Below are 24,212 nucleotides of genomic sequence, written 5' to 3' on the forward strand. Positions count from 1 at the left end.
GTTCTTTTCCATAAAGTGATCTTAAACCCTCACATGCCACAGATCATAAAATACAGATACTGTACTTGAGTACCTGCGATTATCACACCAGTTACCCTGACATCCGATATCTACACATTTTGCAAATGCAGGTTAAAAAGTGGTAGAATTTAAAACAATTTAAAGATACTTGTGTGCCTTAAGTTTCAAGTATCGTGTTTTTAAAGAAACTTTGTCTTTTTTAAGTAAAAAAACAACATAAAAAATTATGACCATCTTCACCCAATGAATGTTACACAGGGGACTTAATATTTGCGTGAAGTTGGCCCCAAGCCATGTGATTCATAACAAATCCAAGGCTTGCAAATAATATAAAGCCAATGGACTTTTGTCTTAGCCTTTGGTGGGACACTGGTTGTACAGTCCTTTTAAACTATACAGATTTATTAAGCAATATACTCTATTATCACATAATTATATATTGGTATATGGTGCAAAAAGACCCATTCTGGAAACTAGCTAATGCATCTACCAGTACAACTGCTTCATGGACAGAATTCAACAGTAGCACTGGGACTCATTTATGAACACTAGGAAATTTAGCACCTGGGCAGTAACTCGAGGCAATCAATCAAATGTTTGCTTTCGGTTTTTTTTTCCACTGCTTTGTAAAAATGATGAATTCTCATCTCTTTGTGAATCTATACAGCCCTTCCTGCTGCTGCCAACTAGCATGGCTTTAGACCCAATAGGGTAACGGCACATTGTGGTTTTGTTGCTTATATGAAATCACTTTAGTGCCTGTGGTAAAATTCATCACTTGAAAATGTAGCACTGAGCACTGCTGAATAATAAAGCATTTGCTCGAGCAGAAGTCTGTAAAATACTCTTACAATTAACTAGCCAGTTGTCTTATTATTTTATTCTGTTCTGTCCATATGGCTTCAATTTTAACATTCATTCTCATTTTCACATCTTATATATTGAGTTTCAAATAATGCTTAACAGACATTTTATAGCCCCTCTACTTTTTTTATCTGGTCATATAAAAATATGGTATAGTCTTACATAGCTGAAAATGCCTCTAAAGTTAAACTTTTTTCATTTTATGGCGAAATTACATTTCTCTATTCTGCCTTGTCTTTCCAGCAGAATAGTATTTCTTTGTCTATTGAAATAATTGGCATAGTACTTTACAATACTATGCTATACATAAATAATATATAAAATGTGCTTTAATCAAGAGTTTGTATTTTGTACACAGCCACGCAGGTCCTACTGACAAGAGAATGGATTAAAATGTCTTATTATGCCAACATATGAATTATACTATAGTCGAGTGATGCTGTATGTTTGAAAACTTTATCCAACAGGCTTCAAATAGATATTGATACATTAAAAAATATAAGGAACAATACATTGTCTTCTACCTTCCTACCAGTAGCAAATAACAGATAATAGTCTTCCATGCTGCCAATGAAGAATAAAGGTACACATTTAGCTTTTCCCACTGCTTCTTTCCAGTGTTTGGTAGATTGCTTTTATTTTTAATAAGCTTCATGACCTATTTCAGAGTCCATCTCATTGCTCTTCTGCTGGATTTTGGAAGATCTTCTTGTGACTTTCCATCTCTTACAGTCATTTTACTTTTAATAGCTAAGAATGTTTCTATTACCAGATGGCAGCCTTCCAATTAATAGTAAAACTAGGGTAGTTGAAAGTCACATGTAACAATAGAACACGTTTCTTCTTAGTTGAAAAAAAACAGATGAGAAACCATGATGAAGGGCAGACCCTATAGAATGTCATACCAGTGTTTAAGGCCTGCAGGAGAGGTTAACTTTACAGCCCAAAGCCTGTTTAGCATGCAGATTGCAAGATCTGAGGAACACATCCCACATCATAATACACACTGTACAAATGCACACTAGTACGCACAGTCATTTAAATGAAAACATACACAATCCTGTAAAGGGGGCATAGAACAACTGCTTTAGCACTAGTAATATTGTTCTGTCAGTGTTGTGGCTTTTGGGCTTCAAAAACTTGCGTAGTAGCAGGGGGTTGTCTGTTGACTGTGGGACGATGCTTGTGATCCTGCCACTGGTAAACACCCTGCAGCACTCCACATAAAACACTGTTCTCTAGGATATCTAAGAAACAAGAAAAAAAAGTCAGTTTTATAGTCAGTACATATCAGTGGCATCCAGGCTGATGATTGTACAGGGCTCTCTAACATAAGGCCTAACATGGCCTTTCACAGAAGTACTGTTCAATGTTTTCACAAGTCATAGGATAGTTAAACTCTAAATATAATTCAGTAGGTGCATATGTAATTATAGTAAAGGATTATGTTATAAAAAAGAAAGTCTACAAATCCCATGAGCAGACTAAGGGCTACAGAACTGCCTTGGAGGATGCATCTGGTCCATGGGCCTCCATTGTAAAAGATAGGAGGCCATAGGGGAAAAATTGAGAAAGCTGTAATGTCTTGTCTTATCTACATCTTGTGTTTTTACTGAATATTTATTTCTGGTCACTTGATAATCAGTTTTACAAAACTTTATAATCAGTTTTCAATATTTTAGTTCTTACTTTATCAAATTAATTAACATTTTAGTGCAATTCGTTTCCAAAAACATTGGGACACTGTAAAATGTAAAATAGAAGAAATGGGATAATTTGCAAATCATTTAAACCCTATATTTAATAAAAAAAATAGTTAAAAGGCAGCTGAGTGTTAGTGTTTGGTCTTTGTACTATTTGCAGTTAAATATATTGTTTAAATGATTTACAAATAATTGCAATATATTTTTTTATATTTACACAAGAGTCTCTTTTGTAGAACCAAGGCTAGTTACCTATATCAACCATTAAGCTGCTTGTCCTTACTGGGTACCTGTTTAAAAGGATATGGGCAAATATACCCATATTATATCCCCCATTAGTATATTACCTGTCTCTGGTGGTAATATATAATTGTCCTTGTAAAACCCCACAACGGCTTTGTGTAATAATGGTGATCTGCAAGAAATAAGAGGCATTACAGCAATTAACCACATCTCTGATTATACAATTAGTTACAATTTTTAGAGGACGTGTCTTATTACAAATGACATGGGAAATACACTATGGTGTTAATTTCCTACTGTTTGGTGCCAGAACACACACTCATTTTATTGACACACACAGAGAAATAAGGCTGTATTACCAAGACCAATATTAGCTTAAATGTCAACACCTTACAAAAAGGACTTAGGGCACATTCTGGGATGATTAAGAATTGTATTGTGTTGTATTGGTCGTACAAAAGTTTGTTCCGACCCACCACTGACGTTAAGGGCTGAATCGTCAGATATGGAGGTAGAAACAATAGAAATTCTACCTTCTTCTGCTGATTCAACCCTGAAGGTAGACTTTGCTCAGGCGCCATCAAAATCTTTTAACCTGGCCGATCGACGAGATGACCATACACTCACCGAATATCGTACAAAACGAGGTTTCGTACGATATCATTGGTGCGTGTATGGCCAGCTTTACTCTGACTGCTTGTACCCCCTTCATTGCAATGTGATAGTTTGACTCTAGGGCCAAAAAGCTGCATTAGCACAATATCACCCATCCAAGGTGAGCATATTGGGGAAAAGATCCGCTCCGTTTGCAACCTTGCCAAACGAGTATAGTGTATGGGCACCTTAAACGGGTTATTCATCTTTGAGTAAACTTTTAGTATGATGTAGAGAGTAATATTCTGAGATAAATTGCTATTTTATTATTTGTAGTTTTTTAGTTATTTCACTTTTTGTTCAGCAACTCTGCAGTTTGGAGTTTCAGCAGCTATCTGGTTGCTAGGGTCCATTTACAATATTACAATACATTACAATATTAATATTTACAATATTAATTTTGGTTAAAAAATAATTCCCAGTGCATATTGGTAACTTAGATGACAAAATGCCTAGAATCTGTCTTTGTCCATAAGGGGTTTACATAGTTGTATAGAGGATTAGTAAAATAAATACGGTTTTGTGCAGAAATGAATCCCAACTCTCTAATAAACTGTTATTTCGTTTTCACCTTTAATACTTTTCTGATTAACACAGAGAAGAAAAAAATCAATTACAAAAAACACTGTGCAAGATTCCAAAATAGTTAGATCTTCTTACCTGGAATCATCAGGGGGCCCCAGGTCTAATACTTAATAATAAGTTTTGTTTTTTTTTACTTTAAACTAAACTCTCTAGCTTTACTTTAATAGCAAGCAATTTACATAGTTGCCATATTTTTGTATTGTTAATTAAATAAGTGATTTTAAAAATACAAGCTAAATGGAAGCGGAATTGTGATGAGTTCCAGGACACTTCTACCTCATTTTTATTATCAGTGCCATTGAAAAGAGCCCATTAATATTACCTTTCCTCTGCTGTGAGGTCTCTTAAAGATCTAGAAGGAAAAAATATAAAATTCTTAGAACATTTATATTACATAGGCCCACATGGATATATCACAAATTGCTTACAAATGTAAATACAAACTTATATACAATATATAGTAAAAATATATAATATACACGGAAAACAGTTTGGAGATGAGTTACGAAAGGAAGTTGCCCAAAATATGTACAACTGGCCTATGTGGCAAAAGGCACACAAGCACCAAACACTGCTTGCTTCTGAGTCAGGCTGGCAGGATCTTATCCGTCATCATATCAAGACAGATATACCCTACTCAGTTCTAGCAACGGACCAGCTGCAGAGTACACCAGTACATCAGCTTAAAGGACAAGGAAAGTCAAAATCTATTAAGCACACTATTAAATAGTACTACTATTGCTGTGTAAAAACGCTATATTCCTGGCTTGCCTAATGAAAGATTTACAGAGATACACTTACTAGAACCTACATACTTGTTTCAGTGAACGGCGCCGCCATCTTGTCCAGCATGTCACAGAGTGTCCCCCCCCTACCCCACAGCATGTCACAGAGTGTCCTCCGCTCCGTTCACCTGCCACAAACTGCCCCCCCCACAGCATGTCACAGATCATCCTCTGCCGCCCCCCTGCTCCCCCCACCTGTATGTCACAGAGTTCACCGTCGATGAATCGCCATGGCAACCAAACGCTCTTGCTGTGAGAGCATACGCTGCCTACATTAACAAGTCACCAAGTCTGGGAAGGAGAGATGCATTATGGGAATCTTCTTTACACAGCTCAGCGTTTTTTTTTCCTGTTTGGCTTCTGATGTTCTGAACGGGAGAAATATGGGGAGACTTAAGGGCACTATTGAGACAACTGAAGGTATGCCTGCAGCTTGAGATTAACTCTTTATTAGCCTTTTCTTCTCCTTTAAGTACCAAAGCACTGATTTTTGGTTTTGGCATACTTGGGAAAAATACTCTGAGACAAATAAGTCTATAGATGTCCCGTTGTACTTGGAACTACAGACAGTCACACAATTGTATTATTTCATGCTGGCAGTAACTGCAGGGCAGTTCCCCCTTATAAATAGTGCTGTATTTATTCTCCTCTAAAGAATATCTGGCCAAATGTGTTTTACTTTTTTTTTTTTCTCAATGCTTTCCTGTTTTTCCTACATTTATTGAATCAAACTTATACATCACACTTTCATATTCATCTTATTCACTGAGTCTGATCTTAGGGTTATTTTGTGGTTTGCCCCGTATATACAAAACCACATGAGCACTTCAGAATAACTTCAGAACTATTTTTCACTCTGTAAAACTGGATGTTTTGTCGTCTGTGCGAAATCAATTTCCTTGTGGATGACAAAATCCCCTAAAAATACCTTACAATTGCAGATAAGTATCGCAATATTCAAACCAACTGAATCTCGTAATTACGTATAAATGTAGAAGGAAGCATTTACGCCTGATTACACAATTCAACTATGAATTTGGCTATTCAGTTACCTGAAATAGAAAGGTATTTCCAGATGTTTTTCTCCTGCACAGGAGGAGATATTGCACAGATGACAAAATACCACGTGTGACGTTTCCATAAAAAAAACTTTTTTTGGACCTTTGTGTGACTAAAAGCATGTGTCCCACTTTAAAATACCACTGTGATGCCTTCAGTTCATGCAGAGAAGTTTATATACAACCCCACTTCCAAAACAGTTGGGACACTGTGTAAAATGTTAAACAAAAAGAGACTGGGATCATTTGCAAATCATTTAGATCCTACATTTAGTTAGAAACTTTACAAAGACAACATATCCCATGTTGGAACTGACCAGTTGCTGGAGTGTTGAAAGTTAAATGTTGTCCCACTCTTGGCTGATACAGGATTTGGACTGCTCAACAGTTAGAGGGTATCCAGAGGTTAGAGGGTATATATAGTTCTTTCTTTGAATGGCAGAGTTGTAACTTGCATTTGTGGATGCAGCGTTAAACTGTGTTCCCAGAAAGTGATCTTCGGAAGTATTCCTGAGCCCATGCAGTAATCTCCATTTCAGAATCAAGTCAGTTTTTAATGCAGTGCTGCCCAAGGGCCCAAAGATTATAGTCATCCAATATCGGCTTTCAGCCTTGTCCCTTTCCTACAGGGATTTCTCTGAATCTTTTAATGTACTGTAGATGAAGGAATTCCCATTTTGTTTGTTGCTCATCCTACATTTTTTGAAATGTGCTGCCAGGATCAAATTCAATACAAGTCTTGTATTGTTTGCAATTAAATATAAGGTTTAAATGATTTGCAAATCATCCCATTCTCTGTTTATTTACATTTTCACATTGTCCCACCTTTTTGGAAAACAGAATTGTGTATGTATGTATATATGTATGTATGTATGTATGTATGTATACATTTATAGCATTTCCTCGCATTAGTCAAATATCATATAATGGTAAGTTCATCACTTCTGCCTTCATGTGCTTTATTTAAATTAGCAATTCTTTTTACCCATCAGAACTGGCTCTTTGTGGCTCATTAATGACCCCTGGTGGTTGGAAATTAGAATACATTTGTAAATTATTTGCAGGTTTAGAACTGAGGGTTCTAAAAACTGGGGGTATCTAGGGTTGGAACCTTTTCTTAAAAAAAAATACCCGCCTTCCGATAGTTTTGTGGTTTTCCCTATTAATAACATTGGCATCAAGCAACATATTTACTGGCTGGGTCAGTAAAAAGCGCCCAGGTGGCAACCCAAGTTTTTTTTTGTTTTTAATTCTTTTTGAATTAATCATTCTGGGGCAACTGTCCTAAGTTCTGCTATTTCTTATGTATATAGGAAATAGAGGGCCTGTGTCTAGGACGACAGCCTTGGGGGGAGGGGGGACCTCAAGTAATAAATAAAATGTGGGGGCCATACATAGGTCTGGTGCCTAGGGTGGCACCGGACCTAAATATTTCCATGGGTACCATTAACCAGATCAAGTACCAGTGCTGCAAAGAAGTAGAAATACAGCTTCTACAAGAACAAGTAGGAAAGCATTCCTTTAGTAAATACAGTAGTTCCAGAAGAAAGGACAAATAAGCTCAAAGAGACCATAAAAAATGCTGCAAGTTATGGCTCCGTTAACTGCCAAACTGGGCTGTGACGTTCTGGATGCTACAGAATGTAAAGTCCACACATTCATTTTCTATTCAGAGAACACACCTGCCTATCTACCTACCTGCCAATCCTACCTGGAAGGATAAAGAAGAGAGAAAGGATACTTACCCCAAGTTGCAGTTCTTTTTGTCTTTATGGAAGTGTCTGACTTTCAGAAAATCTAGCAGTTCCTTTGGAACATCTGTGTTGTACCACAATACTCCCTGCAACAACAGGAACATGAACGCTTCACATCCTTACTTCCCCCATCTGCTCCATCTCCTCAATGACACAATAATGTCCACAATACAACTTGGCATGAAACCACCCCCATAAACATAGATTAGATATACACCCTAACAAATCAAAGATTTTCAATGCAACAGATGTCTAATAGGGTAAAATATACCCTTTCTACCCTTTCTAATTATGGTAATGGGTTCTTTTTCTTTAAATCAAACCTACTATGTTATATGGTGTCATTAACTCATTACTAAGCTGGATTCTATACATTGTTTTGAAAGGCAGAGGCAGTGCAGAAACATAAAGGGCATTGATATATGTATTAGGTTGCTTACAAATGTTCTTATTATGCAACATTTTATTTTTTCATTATTTGAGCAGTTCCCTTTTAAAGGAAATGTAATACTGTAAATCAGGGGTCAGAAACCTTTTTGGCTGAGAGAGCCATAAGCACCACATATTTTAAAATATAATTCCGTGAGAGCCATACAATATGTTTGGCCGCGGATGCTGCGGGGCAAGGTAGGGTGGGTCCCAAGGATGCCGGACGCGATGAGGAGGAGGGCGTGGCCTGTGCTCGGCGGATAGAAGACGCGTTCTAAGGCTTAGAACACGTCTTCTATCCTCTGAGTGCAGGCCGCAGCCCCCCGTTATTTTTTTTATTAAAGATTTGGCAGCGAGCCAGATGCAGCCATCAAAAGAGCCACATCTGGCTCCCGAGCCATAGGTTCCCTACCCCTGCTGTAAATGCTAATACTGGCATGCAACTGGCTACAGTAAAAACGACATTTTGTCAGATAAGGAAAGTCTTGTGATGCTGCTCTGGCTTAGAAATCTAAGCACAGCACCAGCACGAGATGTTCCTTTTGTCACTTCCTTAATACATTTTTAGTGAAGTGTAGCAAGTTAACCAAAATGACCAGAAGGTCGTGCTATTGTTCATAGTTCACTATATTAGTTGTGTAAAAAGTGTTACCTTGCAGAACTTGAAACAAAAAATGTATTTACATTGTTCTTAGAAGAGCAGTCTTTGTTGCCAAAAACTGTTTATGCCTTTTGAAGAGAATTGGTGGCTTTACTAACAAAATTCAAAGAACATTTTGGCATAAGAGATATAATTTCTGTGCTAAGTAATGGCTCATTCTTCTTTGCCATCTCCTATGATAGCCCGTACCACCTACCCACTCCCAATTCACAGTCACACTCTCCTACCTGTATATAGGCCTCTAGTCCCTGTCTCCTCTGTTCCTGAACTTTGGGCATCCAATTTGGGACTCGTTTTGGTGGAAAGTCTGGTACTTTGCAAGTCTTCTTCAGCTGTGAAAATAAAATAATATGCTGCTCTTACAAGGCCCATAGGCCAGAATAAGAAAACTAAGATTTAGCTTTGGTGCATGCATAACATTAACTGGCGGGCAGGAAGATGAGCAGATAGAAGAGGTGATAAGTTTGCTAAAACTAAAAGTAGCCCCTATATTGGTAAAGTGTGGCCACCCCCTGGGTAAACGTAAGACCCTTGGCTGGGGATCCTGGAAGGCTGCCATAGCCACAATTGGAGGGTTTTGGTGAAGAGACTGGCAGCCAATTTACAAGGCTGCAAGATGGTTTTAAGGACACTGGGGGGCTGTAGAGGCACTAAAATAAAAAGGGCTGTTAAAAATGTTTTTGAACTTTATAAGATTTTTTTTTTCAAAATGAAAAAAACGGCGGCATCCCTGTTATAGGCAAAGCAGCAGCACATAATGTTCTTTGGTGCTCTTATGTACAGCATATTGTTTTAGTGATGGTATGAGCCCCAGGCAAATCAGTGGAGACCTGTATTTACCCCTGTTTATAACTGCCATTAAATACAGGGCAGCTATATGGACATGCTTAGAAATTACAGCAGTGTGGGCACACCCACCCCACCAACTTTCTTATTTAACAATCCCGACAATGCCAGTATATGTCAATTAACCTATGCAATGGTACAAGTATCCCATAAATTCAGCGTTTAAACATTATGGAAATATAGCAAACAAAATGATTTACTATTCAAACTGGCTACAATCACCTCTAACTATATTAATATAAAATTATGTGTTCAGCCATAAAAATCCCCACTCTAAATGATCCAAGCTTTCAAGCTTTATGTAATGATTTCTAATTATGGAGTGCCCTCTACTGGGGATTATTCAGAATAGGAGTAGGAAGAAAGGATAAAAAAAGGAACAATAATATAGTGTATATAGTATAATAAATATAGTGTATTATATATAGCGTAGTATAATAATATAGTGTATTAATTCTATTTATTCATGAGTAAACACTAGTAAATTGTATCACTCTCTAATGTGAGTTGTGTGAGCAGTGGTGTGGTACTGGGTGGGGGGGGGGGAGGCCTCTGCAGTGACTCTAACTTATATTAATGTTAATGTTAATTAATGACTGCTGTTCTCCTTTAAGACAATGATAGATAGAGTGCATTGCCTCTCGAGGGCAACCAAGCACCCAAGTAAGCCTGCCTCCATTTAGATCATAACACTTTACATGAGGCAATTCCTGGTATTTGCCCTAAAAATGTGGAAGATGGCATTTTCACATGCAGTGATTCAAATAACTGAACTGAATGAGGGGCCAGTGTTTTCTGCCACTTTTTTGCCAGTTGGCGACAAAGCTCCCCCATCAGTCCCTTAAGGGAGAAGGAAAGTCTAAATCAATTATTAAACAATTCCTTCAGTAAATCGGTGAGTCGGTGCTTCTTTAGTTAAACTGTGCAAGTGCGGAAAGCCTGGGAAAGGTAAGTAAAATTACAGCATGGCTCTACTTTTTCCCTGGGCCAGGGCAATTTTTTCTAAAAGGAGAGAATACAGAATGCCCCGAATCCTGAGACAGGGGTGTCTCTAACAGTGGTCTTGTTTTGGATGATAAAATTCTCTATTCTTACAAATATGCAACCTCTGTATTAAAAAACAAACAAAGCAATGCTAACTGAACCACAATATTATACCTCTTTTGTACAGTAAACTGCATGGCAAATTAGATGGAGACATTAGCAAGTTCTTTGGAGCAGCTAACAAGTCAAATTTTCAATTTAATCTAATGAGGAACAGAAAGAATACCAAGTTTCCCTTATTGCGTGCCTACTACAGTTTATTATGCCAAAAGGCTAACTGGGATGCACTTGTGTTCCGAGAAAGTGGAGACAGACTCTATGCTGGGTGTTAAAGGAAGCCTGTCTGTGCTCATCTTCTCATTTCCCTCTCTGGTAAATAACTCTGGAAATCACTTTGACTCATCCCATGTGGTGAAGGTTCCACTTCTCATTGGAATGTGCAGATACATACTGCGGTTTGTACAGCAGCTGCACCAGATCACCATTTACTGATAAATGTATTCCCCTTTTGGTTTTATGTCTGTGGTGTCTGTGTTGGCAGAAACAGGCATTGAGCACTTTGTGCAACACATGCCACCTTAGCAAGAGCCATGTTCCTTCTGTGACTCTTAGCGCTACTTTTATTATGTACAGAGATGTGCAACTGCCTTCCTCCAAAGGACTGCAAGTGCCCAAATCTCTCAGTAGCAGGTAAAGGTTGTTCAGAGAGATAGAGCTGCAGATGTGCAATAGCTTGAGAGAAACAGTTTGGGTGTGCCTGTGGTTAGATACAGATACATCAGCAGGTCAGAGCAGGATTAGATGTTCTTTAGCTGAACTGCAATGCCTAGGAGTTGTAAGTCACCAGTACAAATTGTTACAGGCAGCAGTGTCACTTCAGCTCAGTCACATCCCCACAGAGCCTGTTGCACTAGGTATTCAAATAAATGTCTAATAATGAAACAGTTCCTCAAATGAGATTTCTACAATATACAATGATTTCCAGTTCCATATTTCTCTTTTTTGGGTCCCTCAGACTGGTTCGGCAGCTTAAATACTAGTGTATGGGCACCCCAACAGGCCCAACTGACCAATATCTGGCCTAAAATTGGCCAGATGTTAATTTGGTTTGATTTTCCCATTGGATCAGGGACTGCATCAGATCGTTGATGTGTTCCTCGCTCCGTCAGGTCCTATTCCCATCGTAATTCAATCTTTTGGCCCTCAGGCCAAATCATCCAATTATTCCGACATCATCCACCTTAGGTGGGCATATAAATGGTAAGATCCGCTTATTTGCCGACTTTGTCAAATTGAGCGGTCTTATGGTGTATTTCCAGCTTAAATTGTTGGAATGATACTTCCAAGGACTGTAATAGCAAGTAAGCATCCTGCATATGCTGGAATACGATGCATTCTGCAAGAGTACCAAGGAAAGGTTACAAGTGTACACTGGTTTATGACAGGGTGAAAAACAAACATTTTTATGGACTTTAACTAAGTAACCAAGCAATTGGTTTCAAACACTAAATATGAGAAGATCCCTTACCAGTTTATGAAGTGCATGAAATTCACTATAGCGTCTGTCCAGTGTATGTCTGCGCCCATTGAACAAAACATCCACTCTGAAGACCTGTCGGGCAGAAAAGAGATTTGTAAGTACTCCCCGCTTTTAGAGTGAAGCACATACTTGTGACAACATCAGCCAAAAAGTGCTGCAAACTGCTATTGCCAAAAAGTGCTGCAAAAGCCATTGCCTCACTTCTACAAGCACATTAGATTTTAGCTTGACTGTGAAGGGAAAGCTTGTGGCTGTATATGGAGCATGCTCAGACAGGCTTGCAGTACAGTCTTGCCTTCATGATTGCTCCACTGTTCAGGATGGGCCAGCAAAGACAAAACCAGAAGAAGATGCAGAGTGCACACTGCACTGTGAGGGAAAAATATTATTAAAAAAATTATAGTCAGAGAAGGTAAACCATCATTCAGCTCAATGCACAAAAACATAGCAAAACTGCAGTTATTAGGCAACTACTGTCTAAAGCTTACCAAGTGTTATTTTTAGGAGAACTGTATTGTTACCCATTTTCAGTCACACAAAGGAGGATTACATGTAAATAAATACCCATAATATGAAAGGCTTTTATGCAACGTATTTGGGATGTTCCAGGATGCACTTATCCTACCTGAGAACTGGGAGGGGTTGCCTTCCATCTACAGGCTCAAAGAAAGAATAGGAGGGAAGAAGAGTGTGCAGTAGGTTGCAAAAACAGTAATTTTTGCAGACCCAAATGGTGTCATTTTCCAAATGGTGTAAAATGTGGTGTAAAATAAACATTTATAAGCATTTATAATGTTCTGTTTGTGTCCTTGCGTGTGAATTGATGAACTACTGAGCAATTGTAGACAGAGAAGAACGTATTTAAAGAAAAGCAATATAAAAAAACACTTAGCAATAACATCACAAATTCAGGTTTTGCAAAACTCTTATTGAGGAAAAAGTGAAATTTACATTAAGTTTTTTAATTCATTGGTGATTAGTGGAGTTTGTCCTAACTTTAATCTATATTCTCCTGCCTGACCCTGCCAGGCTGCTTGTCAGAATGGGATCCGGGTTGGCACTTCTGGAATGGAAATAGCTGAAGTGTTTGGCCAAATCAGCCTGAGTGTGGCCAATATACCGTAAGTTACTTTGCAACTGGTATGGTTACTAAACTCAGATTTCTCATAAACCTAGCACAGTGAGAGGTAGGTAGGTAGGTGTGTGTGTATACAAAGCACAGTGTCACTGAATATAGCAAATATGCTTACATAAAAAAGGCTTATGCCTCACATTGCATTTCCTCAGCTGGCATAACACCTCACACCTGTCCCACGTGCATTGACAATAATGAATGGGATCTCATAGCTGTCGACCTTATACTTGTATACTAGTATGTTCTAGGAGTTAAAACAGCATGCACATATTGTGCTGGGAGACCAGGAGGGTGGGCAGACAAATTGCGTGATTCAGAAGAGTTGACAGCTCTGAGTTCTGCTTGTCACTACGTACACAGTGCAGATTTGGTGTAGAAATATAAACATAAGCATTTTTTGGTGAAAATCCACCAGTCTGCTTGGGTAAAATATCAATTATTAATGTCAAATGTCTACCTGATTCTGAACTACAATCCCCAGCATGCCCTTACAGCCATGGTTGAGAGCTGACTTCTTTGGTAGGGCTCCCTATACTTCTTGTATAGGTTAATGGGGTTTTTTTTCTATATAATCTGTATTTTAATGTATACACCCATTTATTAAACAGTGTTGTAGAAATAGATTGGCAGATGTTATAAATATGTGTTGTTAATAACAATAATAACAACAGGTTACAAATCTGTTGGTGGATAAGCATGCCATGCCACCAACATGGAAGGAGATCTATTTGCACAGTATTCATACAGCAGTTTGAATATGATGAAGAAATCCTAATGTAGCTGTCTGTATGTGATGAGAGACAAACTTATAGGGTCAATTATATAAATATGCAAAGCTTTTGGTTGGCCCATCAGAAGGTGGGAATAATGGGTAAGCAGAACAGGGGCTGGCTGGGGGCGGTAAGTGTGTTCATCTGGTCTTACAGTCCTCAAAGTTATCTCGTCCAAGCTATTTTAGGCCAAATGTACTTTTAAGAACGCCTTATAAGTGCATAGCTGATTAAACACAGCATTTTGTGCGCTAGTGTGTATATTAGCAACTGACTCTACAAAAATGCAGATTAGAGCAGTAGGCTCACAGTGGAATCCAGTACAAATCCTCTTGTTTGTACAGCTGACACTATCAGACTAGTCAAGCCAATGAATGTGACAGATGTGCAGATGCATCCAAGCACCTGCTGTTTTAGAACTTCTGGAATCTTGAATCTAACCCCAGGCGCACATCTTGGCTAAAGGAATACCTGCCTGCGATACTGTCCGCTGTACATATACCGATACTACCATCAGATACAAGATTTCATGCAATAATTTGTGTGTGTTATGAATCAAATGATTATGACAGATATTAACATTCCATATTTATCGATCGAACAAGATATCCTAAACAAAATTCCACTGACCTATCTTTTCTACAAATGAATATATCTTCAAGATAGCAAGCTTTATATAAACAATACATCAAAGTAAATGCCAAATGATCAGTCTTATATTTAACTCCAGTGTATACAACAATATCTGTATGGCCACCATGGCACCTCCAGTTGCTGTCTGGATTTCTAATAAGACTGAAGGTCTCAAACATTTTCATGTTGCATCCATTCTAAGCAAGTACCCCTTGTATATATCTGTTAGCTATTTAAATCCTTAGGTATATCTTACCACAACTGTATATATGCCTCTATATATGTCAGGGATGCACTGAATACAGAATTTGCTTCGGTCAGGATTCGGCCTTTTCAGCAGGTGACATTTTGTCACACAAACACAGAAGTTGAATTTTTTTCTCCATGTGCTTCACACACACAGCTCTCTTTAATCCTTACTTATCCTAATTTCCATATGCAAACTAAGATTCAGATTTGGTTCGGTATTCGGCCAAACCTTTAACGAAGGATTTGGGTTTCGGCCTGATCCCATAATAGTGGATTTGGTGCACGCTGCCTGCACACAGGCATATTTGATTATGAATGTGACATCATGGGAGATACAATCTCATGCAGCTAGCTGTTTAAAAAAGGTGCTTCCACTGCTGATATCAAACCAAGTCTCACTATAACTATAACTGAGCTGTGCATTAGGACACATTGATCTCTTTGTGACTAGCAAGTATTTAGGAAACCTACATCCCATTTTCCCTAATTACAGTTACTGGTGACACATACAGACAAATTAAAACATTGGAGCAAAGTAAGTAATGTCAAATATCCCTACCAGATCCACAGCTATTTCAACCTTTTATGATGTCCTGGCATGGACTTTGCAAACTGGTGCTTTCATATCTGGAAGAAAATCTTTTGTCACCTCCCAAACTTCACCCAGAATATTGTGGGAATATGTACATGGATCAGGAAGCACACCCTTGTCAGCCTGTGATAAGGTAAGCCTGGTGCTCAGGGAGAAAAGGATCAGCACCTTTCTGTCCACGTTTTACATGTTAGGGGTGTTGCTTGCCCATTAAATTCCAAGGGGATACCCTGCTGAAAATGCTTTATGTGCCCGTGAAGATTGTTTAATATATACATGGCATATTATGGGCAAGGACAATGCATGAATAAATTAATATTCCTCCACTCCTGCTGCTCTTATTCCACATAATGAATCTGATCACATGGGTGCGTAACTGGTAACTGCACTGCCAAACACACCAATGTATGTAATGTGCCTGCTGAAAAGTGTATCATTTATTATATTCTTGTTGCACAAATGATAAGAAACAAGAAAATAATAATAAGAAAAAATAATGCTTGATGCACCCATTTATTCAAACCTACATTAATTTGGTAATTTGAGTGCCAAAATATGAGACAAGAGATTCCAGAAAAAGGGCGCCCCATGCACACTGAATGATATAAGAGGTAATGTTTTCCTGAAAACATAAACCATGCTTCAATGTTATAGATCAGTGCTGTCCAACTGGCGGCCCGCGGGCCGCATGCGGCCCCCGACCCCCCTCTGTGTGGCCCCCCACCTGTCTGGCTGCTTTGATGGCCTACCTTTGAGTAAGCTTTAAATGGTATCAGTACTGAGATTAACTGGCCCCCTGCATTGTTCTCAGGCTGTAATCCTCCTGTATTGTTTACAAATGTAATCCCCTGTGTTTTTCACACCTTTTAATACCTACATTGTTCACCCCCTGCAGTGTTCACACCTCAGGCTCAGGCTGTAATCACCCCCATTGTTCACTTCTTCACACCTCAGACATAGGTACTGTAGGTACCTATGTAGATACTGCCTGGTCTATGCTGCCTGTGTGTATGGCACACACAGGGAGCATAGGGCAGGGAGGGTATGGTACACACAGGCAGGGTAGGGCAGGCAGAGTATGGCTAACACAGGGAGCATAGGGTAGGCAGAGTATGGCACACACAAGCAGCATAGGGCAGGGAGGGTATGGTACACACAGGCAGGGTAGGGCAGGCAGAGCATGGCACATACAGCCAGCATAGGGCAGGTAGAGTATGGCACATACACCCAGCATAGGGCAGGTAGAGTATGGCACACACAGTCAGGGTAGGGCAGGCAGAGTATGGCACATACACCCAGCATAGGGCAAGTAGAGTATGGCACACACAGGCAGGGTAGGGCAGGCAGAGTATGGCACACACAGGCAGGGTAGGGCAGGCAGAGTATGGCACACACAGGCAGGGTAGGGCAGGCAGAGTATGGCACACACAGGCAGGGTAGGGCAGGCAGAGTAGGGCACACACAGACAGCATAGGAAAGGTAGAGTGCTGCCTGTGTGTGCCATACTCTGCTTGCCCTATGCTGCTTGTGGGAGGTGAACCTGGCAGGGGTTTGTGGGAGTTTGTTAGCAGTTGGAAATAGCCATTAAATGGTCCCTAAAGTGTGTAATTATGTACTGGGGATTGCTCTGCTATACACAGGGGAGGAGGAGGCATATGGAATTTAAGGGTATATCTTAATATGACATAATTCTTTCACATATGAATGATGGTTGATATCCCCACAGTAAGCACCAAGCATTTGGGATTTTGCTGTGCTACCACCATTGTGATAAAATAAGTGTGGTTTGAAGTGGGTGTGGTTTCAAAAAGGGGAGTGGTCAAAACTGGCTTCCATTAACGGCCCTCCACCATGTATGCTAGAGAAATTCCGGCCCTCGGCACCGCAGAAGTTGGACAGCACTGTTATAGATGGAGCATACACATAAATAACATCTATACAGCTAATGCATATTTTTGTTTTTTTGGAACCTGACCCCATAACCTTTTCACCCCACCCCCACATTTAATTTGCCCCTAGGATTGAGCAGATTCCACCTCCACCAATACTGGTTCCTGCCCATTCTGTTAGAATGCTGCTAGGATTGTATGGTTTCACTTACTAAACAATGAGAATAGATTTTGTTACCAGTCTACATGACCTACTCTGCCAAGACACACTGAGGCGTGGATCTGTCTGAAAAAAGTTTCATTTCATTTGTGCTGAAATTATCTATCCTAAAAGTCACTCATTTTGTGTAGTTAATGCATCTGCTGAAAACGAGTTCATACTCTGCAATCAGAAAAGGGTTACGCACTGGCAAGTTTAATTTTTTTTTTCCCCATGTGAACCAAAAACAAAGGTAGAATGTCAATTTATACTGAGCTCAAGATATTTAAATTAACAGATATTACAAAAAAAGTATGGTATGGTGAATTCCCAGTGTGGTGATTTTTTTTTTTATGTGTAGATGACTTATTAGCACTCATTTATGATCATAACCCCAGTTTCACTCAAACAGGGGCGCAATTATTGTGGAAATTGACACTAAGCTACTTGCATCCAGCATACACTCACTGCCAGCATGCCCGCCCTGTCTCCTTTTCCAAATCTTGCACAAATGCACATATTGATCCAAGGGAACCCTAAAGCTACAGCCACCTTGAAGATGGTGGTAGCTCAAGTGTTCCCACAGCAGCTTCGATACCTGCAGCGGACAGCTATAGAATCACATGCAGAAATCATTTTAACACTGAGTGCTGGAAATGAAAACATCCCAACTTATAAGATTGTCAGCACCATTCTGTCCAATATCCAACAGCCAACCTCCCTTTGTAACTGCAGTTTCACCAGCATTGTGGGCAAAACACCCTGCATTCTTAGTAAACAATATGGCAGCCTTTGGCTGAAACTGCACATTGCACTTGGAGGCACTGCTGCCATGAGAAACTCCCTTGGGGCTATATAATTACTATATATAATAATTGTATAATAACTTATATCCCAGCAATTGGATATCAACAAAATCTATAATCAATCCCACTTTCCTTTCTTTACAATGTGGGAAAGAAAAGATTGTAACTGCTGCTTTTGGTCTATTGGTCTCCTCTCTTTGATATTATTCAGTTAATTTGGTCTAAACACTTAGCTATCCCTTCAGTGTAAGGGTTGTGGATTGGTGTAACTTTCTAACCTTACTAACTTGCTACAAGGGTTAAACCTGTTAAAGCCTGCTAAGATAGTACAGGGCTGTACCCATATAAGTATAAGTAAGCCATTTCAACCTAATATTGAAGGGTTACAGTCTTCACTTGATTAATTTTTACCCAGGCCGAGATTTGTGGGCAGGCAAAGTTCGAGGGCGGCATGCCACCCACTGGCCTCATCTCCACTGGTCTGGAGATTTTGACAGGCATGTGAATTTCCTGCCCGCCCAGTCCCCAGTGAAATCATTAGGGATAATTGGGTCAGCCTGTGCAAGATTTGTATGATCCTAATCTGACTAATTGAGTTTAAATACTCTAAGGGCTGTGACAGACAGGGAGATTAGTCGCCGCGCGACAAATCTCCCTTGTCGCAGGGCAACTAATCTCACCGAAATGTCATCCCACTGGCTAGAATGTACATTGTGGGTGGGATGGCATATGCGGCGCCGCGATTTGCCGAAACTGCCAAAGTTGCCTTGAGAGGAAACTTTGACGATTTTGGCGCTGCGTATGCCATCCCACCGGCGATTTACATTCTAGCTGGTGGGATTTTCGGGAGAATGGTCGCGCGGCGACTAATCTGCCCGTCTATCACAGCCTTAAATTCACATTACGGTTCGATGTAAGTCACTGGGTGAGTGTTCTACTGATTTTGCCTCAAACCTGGCAGGCTGTAGATTGGGCTCCAACTCACTAAAGCTTGCCTTCAGCAAACCAGCAGATTTAACCCTGTTAAGTGCCAGTGACCCTACAGCTAGATTCCAGATACAGGTATGGGATCCGTTATCCAGAGTCCCGTTATCCAGAAAGTTCCGAATTATGGCAAGCCTTTCTCGCATAGACTCCATTTTAATTAAATAATTCAGATTTTTAAAATTGATTTCCTTTTTCTCTGTAATAATAAAACAGTACCTTGTATTTGATCCCAACTAAGATATAATTAATCCTTATTGGATGCGAAACAATCCTATTGCGTTTGATTAGCATTTTATTGATTTTTTAGTAGACGGAATACTCTTGATCCCGAGCATTCTGGATAATGGGTTCTATACCTGTACTGCCACCAGAAATAAAAGCTTTTTTTTACATCTATCATAACATCTTAACATGCCATTAATAATTTTTCCATAAAAGTATTTTCCAAATGCTTTTACATTTCCTATCTGATCCCCCATGTTCCTCTATGAGGGGGCTGCCATATTTGTGCAGAAGGAGTCCATTAGCATTAGAAGCTGTAACTGACAGGCTGAGAAGGGACAGTCAGGTTGGAAGAAGTCAGGTTTAGGAACTTCAAGTAACAATTATTACAAAAGCAGCCCTGTCAGTGAAAAGTGATCAGTATGACCTATAGGTATTAATGTACATTAATATTTTGAAAAGTATTATTTTAGTGTCAGTATCACTTTAAGGTAAAGTTGCATGTAGCATTTCTCCACCAGTATATTTCAGCTGGCATAGAATGCTTGATTAACCTCTGTTGCACCAAATTGACTTGGTTACTAGGGCACTTGAGACTTATAAATTTCAAATGCCTTGGTAACTAAGTCCATTTGATGTAACAAAGAGAGGGATTCAGTAACTTCTCATCCATTGAGCGCAGAGCAAGGAAAATTGATATCGGGTGTGAGTGCAGGTAATCACTTGGAGAGTCTGTGATTCCCCTCTGTGTCACCTGTCATTCACATGAATAGAAACCATAGGTAACAGGTGGTTTTCATCTTGAAAACAATGTGTACTATCTGCTGAAAACTGCCCGTCACAAGTGCCATTTATGTGAAAGGCAGGCGGCACAGAAACATGTCAGGCTGTCTCTGCTGGCTAAAATATGCAACATTAGGTATACCATAGGTCTCACAGGGTAAGTTCTGCTGAAAGCTGGCTGCTATTAGCAAGAGCTGGCTTGTCAGATTCCATGGCTTTGCAACTGTTCAGGAACCCTCAGATATGATGGTGCACCCCTATGTAAACATACAAAGAAAGATCACATTGAAACACTAGCTGCCATTGGTCAGTGACAGAGATTATTACCCTCATGGTGTTGATGAGGGATAATTTTTATGTTAGTATTGCAGCACTTGTGCTTGTGGCCAGTGCCGGATTTCAAATTGGGGTGCCCCAAGGCCACTCCCTTTGTGAGCCCCCCACACGCATGTGCGAACACAACCCCCCCCCCGCCGTGAGCGCGCATGTGTGAACTTTTAAACTCCCATACGGAGCAGTAGGGGGGGGGGGTCACCAGGCCGCCCCAGGCCCGGGCCTTTGTTGCCTCGCCACAAATCCAGGCCTGCTTGTAGCCCTTGCCTGCTAAAGTATCAGCAGCCAGTAACTTTTTTCTGCCTGTATCTCTCAAAACAAAAATCCAACACAATCAAATCCCAGCTGGACACACACCAATATAATCGTACAAAACAATTATTGGGTCGTGTGTGGGCTCTGAATTATAGTCCCAATAATTTTTGTACCATGACAATTGGTTGCTTAGTCGATCGAAAAGTTTAGAAAATTTTGGTTGGATAGCAGTAAAATCTGTGCATGTATCGTGTCACTGACAATATCCTTGGGGGACCTACAATGCATTCCTGGGATGTCACTTTGTACGATTGGTGTCTGCAAATTATTTTATGTTTAGAACATCCTCCAATTTATTATTTTTAGGGCTTTATTGTACAATTTCAGTCTGAATATTAGTTTTACGTTGTTGCGTTTAAACCTACAATCGATATCTGAATGTTCGATGGAAGAAGACTAAAATCTAAACGTGAATGGCCACTTTATTTAGTCACTTGAGGGGATTCAGTCTGGGCTGGGGTTCTCTGCAACTATTACAAACTAAACTGGATCTTTGTCAGTAATCAGTGCTGCACAGGCACTTGCTTCCTACCCAGCGAGATCTTGCACGGTCACTGTTCAAAGTACACTGCATGGTTAATGTACATAAAAACCGGTCTGGGTTAACCCATGTTTGATGTTTGACAATGCTAAAGAACCTCAATACTTTGATATTACTATCAACCCAAAAACAGCCTTTAAAATATGTCACTAAAACTTCAGTGTCTGGGGGTGTTGGGAGTTGTGATTCATACACACACACAGCTGGATTGCTTGGCGTAGGCTATAGATCAGACATGCCAAACAGTTGGGAGTTGCATTCTGCCCTCTTGCTGGTACTTTGGGGCCTCAGACAATTCTCACACTTTAAAATAAATGTATTCTCTTGCTTTTGTACTCTTCAATATCAACTTAATTCTAGTAACTATTTTAAATCCTGACATTGCAATTCAATGTGGCAAATGCCATAGTAGACCATTTTGCCCCCCGGCAGCTCACCTGCATCAGCAGTCGGAACCAGAGGGAAATTTGTCTCCCCTGACCTCCCAGTTTCAAAACCTATGCAAGTGGTTTTAAGTTGGTTATAACTACAGTATACACATCACAGTAGCCTAAAATAGTTATTATAAATAAATAAATAGTTATTATAAATCTAAACAATAATGAACAAAAGATTGTAGAAAAAAACATGGTTACCCCTAATTCAATAGAATATTTAGAAACTATTGTGTATGAGAGAGTGCCAAATTGGGGCTGCTACATTGGAGCAGGACAGCGAGGGACCCCATGCTGAATGCAGAATCACATACTTATAGCCTCTGCATCAATATGGGGGCCCTGCAATAGATAGCTGTCCCCTCAACAACCTCTTAGAACTGCCCTGTGCCTAGTGCATGTTCCTCCAGATACTTTAGCTCCCATTATCCTTCAACAGACAAAAGATGGACTTGCTGGAACTTGTAGTAAGACATCTGTGGGCCAAACGTTGCTTATCCAGAAACTGGTATGGTGTTATGTCTATAAGTGACAAGGATTCTCCCAGTTATCAGTACAATGGTCTGGCTTGCTATATGTCAGATAATAAGGCACAGGCTGCTGCATTTACTCCAGAGACAACACATTCACAAGCCCATGTAACATTTCCCACCCAACAGAGAAATATCACCCTGCTGCTCTACAGCACAGGCAATGCCATGCACCTAAACACCCTGACACCTGATTAGGAAACTTTCTGATGTATTGCACTTATCAGTTCATTTATGTAGAGATCTTGTTCCCAATGTGAATTGAGTCAAACAAGCAGCTGAATAATTCCGGGCTATTCTAATGCTCGCACAGTGCTGTGGGGCTAATGGGGCTAAAGTGGGGGCTATCGCTGCTGCTTGTCATTCCCCAGCCAGGGACAGAGACAATGAAGGTTGGCAGCCTGAGGCAGCTCTCATACAGACACACCGGCAGTTCTCCCTATGCACTTACAGTGTGAGTCTTGTCGGACTTGTACACCTGATGCCCCACTGACGGGATGTATACGTCGATCATGCTCTTGCACCGGGGAGAAACCTCTTTGCAACCGGCTGAGCGGACTGAGGGAAGGAGCTCAGTGGGGATGAAGCTCAGAGTGTCGCCATGGCAGGAATCCACTCACAGGACGATCACAAAAATCCGAACCAATCTGTTTGGAGTCCTTAACCGCATCGCTGCGCAGATGAGTCCAAGTCTGGCCGGGCAGCCCTTCCCATCAGGTCAGCAAGGGGCCAGAGTGCCCAGGGGTCCAACATGTAAGGTATTCATGGCACCCCGCCCCCCCCAGCCTATGTTGTGTGCCCTCTTCAGCTGTTTGAAACTTAGTAACCCTACACTGCCTGCAGTGTCCCGCCCCGGCTCCATTCATGTGCACTTCTGCATAAGAGCAGCCTCCCCCACTACTCCCACTCCCTATTATCCTACCCGGGCAGGCCTGCTGCTGGCAGTCAGTGTGGCTGCCACATACGGGCTCAGTAGCTTGGCGTCCTGCTCGGAGGCGAACTGTCCCATCTTCTGGGATTTCTTTAGAAATGCATGTCTTTCTGTAGCCTCTTTGTACCAGGGGAGAGTACAGCTGTCTCCTTCAGTGACAAATACACATCTTACAGCTGACTGGCTTATTAGAGAGCGTCACTTTTCTGTTTGCTGTGGAGCCTTAGGTTTGAATGTCAAAAAGCTGGAGTATCAATGTTTCCCCATCTTTTGGACTGTGACAGGATTAACGCCATCGGCTTCAAGATGTAAAATGTTTGAACTGGCATGGTTCATATGTGCTACTGCTAATCCAAATAAAATGGAACAACTATTTGGGGTAAAATTGTACAAAAAATGCATTATTTACAAAATTGGAGTAAGGGTAAGGCCCCACAGGGCGGATTGGCAGCCTGAATGTATATGTATAACTTTATTATAGCGCAGGGCCATAGCCCAAAGACTGCGCTACATATAATGGGAGCTAGGCTGATGCATCTCAGCATAACTGCAGAAATGGGCTCTGGCAGGGCAGCAGAGAGGGATGAGCACAGTAAGTGGCCCTGTGCCACCAGACATGCCATTCATCAATCATTGGGTCCATTCTTCAGGAACCTCTAATCTGGTTACACAGTCA

General features: G+C 40.4%; 1 protein-coding gene across 1 annotated transcript; it reads right to left on the reverse strand.

Moving 5' to 3' along the window:
- Positions 1–1,327: 1,327 nt before the first annotated feature.
- On the reverse strand, positions 1,328–23,330 carry snx22 (sorting nexin 22). Its single transcript, NM_001016632.2, is given in 7 exon segments — positions 1,328–2,132; positions 2,936–3,003; positions 4,393–4,422; positions 7,659–7,753; positions 8,985–9,089; positions 12,176–12,259; positions 23,057–23,330. Coding segments are annotated over 7 exon segments (582 nt in total). The 5' UTR covers positions 23,120–23,330; the 3' UTR covers positions 1,328–1,995.
- Between the last annotated feature and the right edge of the window lie 882 nt (positions 23,331–24,212).

The sequence above is a fragment of the Xenopus tropicalis genome, chromosome 3 (assembly GCF_000004195.4).
Source record: "Xenopus tropicalis strain Nigerian chromosome 3, UCB_Xtro_10.0, whole genome shotgun sequence".
NCBI lineage: Eukaryota > Metazoa > Chordata > Amphibia > Anura > Pipidae > Xenopus > Xenopus tropicalis.